The sequence below is a fragment of the Embiotoca jacksoni genome, unplaced genomic scaffold (genome assembly GCF_022577435.1).
Source record: "Embiotoca jacksoni isolate LCO1_2020_lvr unplaced genomic scaffold, fEmbJac1.0.p SCAF_7, whole genome shotgun sequence".
NCBI lineage: Eukaryota > Metazoa > Chordata > Actinopteri > Embiotocidae > Embiotoca > Embiotoca jacksoni.
The window spans coordinates 22,072,673-22,078,845 of NW_027185425.1; the positions used below are offsets into that span (position 1 = coordinate 22,072,673).

At 37.7% G+C, this 6,173-nt stretch overlaps 1 protein-coding gene across 1 annotated transcript in view; it reads right to left on the reverse strand.

The window, feature by feature from the left end:
• Window positions 1–5,757, reverse strand: part of nxph1 (neurexophilin 1) — a 53,046-nt gene extending 47,289 nt beyond the window's left edge. The window contains exon 1 of the mRNA XM_069176361.1: window positions 5,296–5,757. Within this exon, the coding sequence (XP_069032462.1) occupies window positions 5,296–5,376 (81 nt within the window). The 5' untranslated portion in view covers window positions 5,377–5,757. The remainder of the gene's footprint in view (window positions 1–5,295) is intronic.
• Window positions 5,758–6,173: the final 416 nt, after the last annotated feature.

Consider the following 6,173-nt stretch of genomic DNA (forward strand, 5'->3'; position numbering starts at 1 on the left):
CTGTGGACTGCTGATTGCACATTTAATTGAATGTCATGGCTCTGACATTTTTTTTTCAAGATTTTCTGTCATTTAATAATCAACTAATTGGTCTCTTAGTTGTATATATGATATGTATATATTTGTGTATATGAATGACTAAACAATCATTAGTTGAAGCTCTATGTAAAATATGTCCAAACATGCATTTAAACCTGCCTGATACTTTATGTTTAAAGCCAATAACAAAACCTGCATTTGCAAGTTCAGGATATTTTGATATTTCAGCCCATAGAAAAAAAACATTTTGATAATGATCCCATATTTGTGCTTATTAAAGGTTATTAAAAGTTTACACTTTTCAGTGCTCTCTGGTGGATAAACTATGGAATGACAACACAATTACAGTACCACAGGTATTTCTTTAACTGTTTTCTCTTGATGATGGACTGATATTTATGCCAATATCAGAAAATTTGCAATGAACTAATAACTAATTAACTAATGTATCCACTCTATAGTTCTCTCTCAGAGATCGTCCCCATCTTGAAATAGTTCTCCAACTTGAATTTAGAGTTAACATTTTTCTTTTATCTGACTTTGTCCTTTACCTAACACAATTTTGTGATGGAATTGTGTCTTATTTTATTTTAATATTTTACTGACATACAACACTTTGAATCTTAAATTTGTTAGTTTTACTGTTCAGTTTAGTGTTCAACAATAAATAGAATTCTGCAAAAATATAATCAATTTCTTCATGTCAGTAGAAATCACTTCAAGTAAAAAATTAAGAAAATATACATACTTGTGTTTGTGGCTGGGAAGCCAGTGAGAGATCATGTCCTTTATACTCATTCTTATACGCCATAATTCATTCTCTGTCTGTCAGAATACACGTGGAGGGAGGGGGGGATCTGAGGGGGCTTATTTCTTGTCAAAGAACACAAATAAATCTACATTATTCTACCAATCCAGCAAAATGGGAACATTTCTTTCTTTTTTCCAGCTATGAATAAACAAACAGTGTTATTGTTAAAGGGAAAATACAAGCAACAAAAGTGAAATATTGCATCAAAATACTAATTCATATACCTTTTTTTTACAATCAACTGGTCAAATCTTGCTGGAAATGACCTGCTCTATTACTGGGACAAGAATACGCTGAAGAACATCTATAACCTCTTCATGCATCCACGAAATCATACATACTATCTGAATAAGCACTCCAAACTTCCCATGAAACCTTCTAAAGATCTCAAAACACAGAACCTCTTTAAGACCAAGTCAAACCTCCTCATGGACCTCGGCTCTGCAAACCCCTGATATATATACACACGTGTGTTTGTTGCTGTTGGCAATTGTCAATGAGCGAAGGCCGGTAAATTCCACTGAGCGATGTAGCTGAGCGAAGCTTAGGCCATGAGACAGTGTTGGTGGGAGCAGCGGTGGAGGAATCGTTCTCGGAGATTGAACTCTCAGTCCTTTTGTACTCTGCTCTTTCCAGCAGCCGAGCTTTGACAACTCTTAAGTGACGCCTCCATGCTGCTTTAAAAGCTAAGTAGCACAAAGGTTGAACAAGGAACTGAGGGAAATGTTCACTTTGTCGACATTTGGACTGAAATAAAACATCACACTCCTCACACTCATCAGCTCTTACTTAATAGCCATAGAATGCCCTTGTCCAAATGCAGATGTGTGTAGTCTCACAGCATGTGGGAATTTGCACAAATGTCTTTGCTATATCATCAAATTAATACTGGCCTCATCCTGATTTCAGCTTCAAACAACTTAAAGAAAACATATTGCTTTTCTTACTATTATCAGCTAATGTAGAGGTGTGTAGACTGAGGAGGATTGTGGTGAGATGGGAGCTGGGGGGTTGAGGAGGGGTGGTGCTGGTGATGGGGTGTTCACACTGTGTGAGCTGTGCTCTAGTGATCTCAGTGGGATTTTCTTTCCTCCCCACTGTGCAGACTGCTTGACACTGCAGGCCTCATTTGCACTGTTTGATAATAACACTTTAATGTGACTGCTATGACTGTTGCCAGTGGGACCGCTGCATCTGTTAGTCTCAGGGGAAAGAGGAGGGAGGAGGGGGTTATGGGGGTGGTGGTTATTGTGCTGGTGGTAGCTAGCAACCTGAGAGACCTGTCTGCCTGACAAAATGCTGTACTGAGGCCCAATCTGCAATTTTTTAACACTATCGTCAGAGACTCAAATCCTTAAATCCCCCCTGACGTCTGAGTTCATGATGATAGCAACAAAACAAACTGATAAGATGACATCTTATTTCACTGCAAATAATAATACAACAATGAGAAAATTAAAAGAAAAATAATGTTGCAGCAGATAAAGAGGACCACTATAACATACAAAATGGCAAATTCAGTGATTCTCGTTGTATAACAGAAGTATGCATATGACGTGAACAACAAACGATGATTAAAATATATAAAACTAAAATAACATTTTAAACAACTGTGCTATTTATGCAAAAAAAAAAAAAATCAGTAAAAACAATCTTTTTTAAATCAATAAATGCAATATGGTATGACATTGTGTTCCTGTCTATAATGTTATAATGTTATTTTATAAGGACCTTAATTTGTTTAGATGACTGAGTTGACTTGTTTTTTAATGTAGCACAATATAAATAAAATTTAAATGAATAAAATTGAATTGAATATGATAATATCTATGTAAATTAAATCAAATCAAATTTGATCTTTTTTATTATATAGTGTCAAATCACAACACAAGTCATCTCAAGGTGCTTAATATAGTATGATCCTTACAACAGAATGTTACAATGTTAAAGAGAGAAACACAAGTATTCAACAATTCCAATTAAATACAGTTTAATTACAGATTACAAAATGTTACACCGAGGATGTGTACAACAGTAAAATAATAAGACAAAATTAACACAAAACCTTTAACATTTTCTACATAGAAACTGCTCTGAAATAAATTATAAACATTGCACTAAAATAAATGTGGAACAAAAATCCTAATCATCCTATATACAATTCTGGTGCCCAGTAATAATAACAAGCGTGTTTATTAAATAGGAGAGCCATAAGTGATGGTCCCGCTCTGTCATGTATACTGTATAGTTGTCTACCTGGGCTGCGTTGTTATCGGGGTCAAGGCGCGGCTCTCAGACAAGAGGCTTAAACTGAGACAAGAGCCTTTAACACAAAATAAAACCATCAAAGTTCAGCTCTAATCCCCACTGCTGTGGATAAGGCTGACTGTTAACGGGCTGCACAATAAGCTCCATTTATACTCTAGGCGGGATTGCTTTGTGTGTGTGTGTGTGTGTGTGTGTGTGTGTGTGTGTGTGTGTGTGTGTGTGTGTGTGTGTGTGTGTGTGTGTGTGCGCGCGCGTGTCTGTGTTATTCCAGCTACGCATTTCAACTCAAACACAGCGAAAAGGATTTATTGGAGAGTGAATTGTCATCATAGCAGGGCACACTGTTTAAAAAAAAAAAAAACTACCTTTCCCTCGACAGAATGGGAATTCTGCATCAAATTCTCAGTTCTGTTTAATGTTTTATTAAGAAATGACATCAAACCATAGAATTAAATTCAGAAATAGGACATAGGGATCGAAGGAGAAATATTTCAGGAGGCAAAAGGGTGCCCAAAATTTGGACTATGCTGACAAAAAATGTGACAAGCACAGAATTGTGTCAAACATAGGTCAAACAATACAAGCTTTAAATGTGAATTTTCTATTTCAAAAGTCAATTTAAATTGTACATTTTCATTTAAAAAATATAATTATAGTTAGGCCTTTTATTATTACAGTTATGGCTCCATAATTCTAATTGGTTTTGGATATACTTTCAGCACCTTGGACAGCTCCACATCCACCAGCTGTGTTTTATTTGTATGCTAGTTATTTAGGTAAATGAAGAAATCACATACATTTACATACTAAACCAAGTGCGGATACAGTCTAGAATAAAGCCACAAAAAGATTCATACCCACTTATACATAATGTTTGAAATTTCATTAAAGAGAGTTACTGAAATATCAGTGTGTGTAATAACTACATGCAATAACATTTTATTCATATTAATCTCATTAGTTAAATTAATTCAGATTTTTAAGGGATAACACCTGTTGACAGTGAACTGAAATCTATCAGCTGATAAATTTGTTTAGATTTGAAACAGGCTGATATGTAACCTGTATATACTTTAATGAATTATACAATTCAATTTAAATAAACCCTGAAAATAATGAATATTTTAGGTGTGTGTCTAATTAGAAAAAGAGTAGGATTTAAATTTTGTTTTGGGGCCTGATATTTCATGATTTTATGAGATCAGAAGTAGAATGACAATTTTAAAAGTTAAATCTGTTTAATCCTACTTATATCAGTTATTCTAGTCGTTTGTGCAGAAACGGGGCCGTAAAGTAAAATTAGCTTTTGGTTGTATCAGAATAGTAGAATCTCACAGGAAAACTCAACTCCTGTGTCAATTTCTAAATGAGACTTAACCGAAACTAATAATAATAACAATGAAAGGGAACTGTGTATTTTTTATGAGAACATTTCAGAATGAAGAAATTTAGTTCAATGAAGAATTAGTGTTTAAAATCTTCTTGCAGTTTGTGGCTGTTTTTAGCTTTCATTATTTTGAAAGGAATCAGTTTTAAACACGGACGTGAGTTTAGATACATAGAAAAGCATATTTACCATAATTTATATATATTTTTTATATTTACCAGATAAAATACTCAGCCAAATCAAGCTCCAACTAGTGTCGCTGGTTTCCAGTCTAACCGGCTGTTCAGGATGTGACAGGCAACCTGACTGTGACATGGAGTTTTGGTATGTTAGGGCGCCCCCGTGAGACGGTTTCACTGCACGTGTCTGCAGATCAGGCACGAGATTTTTTTATTATTATTATTAAAACAACAAAGTATTTCGAAATCTTCCACATTAATATCAGGTATTTGTGACCATTTTCCGTGTAAAAGAGATGCTCTCACCGGTATAGCGCATATGAAAGGCCCACCTGGTGCTTTTACTGCCAAACAATTATACAAAAGTGCGCAGGTAAAGTTTGATTACAGCCTTTACACGGAAACATTTTAAGCTCTAAACCACATGGCCGAATCCCCAAACTGTCGCGTGTTTCCAGACGCGGTGGAAATGCGTTCGCATAGTTGAACAAGGAAAAGTCCTCTCAGTCGGTGAATAAGGACAAGTAACAGGACTTTAAGGCTTTATGTCACGACGTAGCGAAGTATAGAAAAGTTGAGCAAAAGTAAAGGATGAGCAGAATCGGACTCACCAAGAAAAGTGCAGGCGTCAGGAGGAACACGGCGCACCAACACGTCACTTGCATCCTCCCGGACTTCAAACTTCCACTCATTTCCCTGGGCTGGTAGTTGGGGCTTTGACGAACATAAATCCAGCTGGTATCCACCTCACAGCACGATAAAGCCCCTCAGCTGCTCAGGCAAAAAGTAAATAACGCACCCCATGACCGGAGAACAGAGCTGAGAGTTGAAGACTCGGGACAGGACGGAGAAGCCGGTGAGGCTGGAGCTGCTGCAGCGGGTTGGGGTGACGTTGAAAGAGTGGGGGCGACAGTGGTTACTAGAGAGTTAATCCAGGTAAAGGGAGCAGCAGGGTCATAGTGAGCAGGTTCAGGTCCTGACTGTCTGATAGCTGGCCGCGCAGCAGTCAGAGCGCCCCGATCTGAAGGGAATGACGGTGCTTTCCGCTTTATAACGCGCGCCTACAACACAACCAGGGAGACTCGTGCTCTAGGGGGGAGGGACAAGGGGAGAAAAAAAGGCAGGAAAAATAAAACGGTAGTACATTCGTCCAAGAGACAGCGAGGATGCAGAAGGCGCATCTCTCTCTCTCTCTCTCTCTCTCTCTCTCTTTCTCTCTCTCTCTCTCTCTCTCTCTCTCTCTCTCTCTCCCTCGCTCTCGCTCTCGCTCTCTCTTCTTAAACAAAAGCTCGCGAAGAAAACGCTCTTCTTGGCTGCTGGTTTGTGCACTTGATGTAGATGAATGAGCTGACATTCAGAGCTCCGTGCTGCCAATAACTCCAGGCAGCTCCTTCCTTCATCGACCCCTAAAACAAAAAAGCCCCAAACCTGAACAAACAAAGCACTGCTTTTCCAATATACTAAAACTCCTCATTACTATCAGGAACTG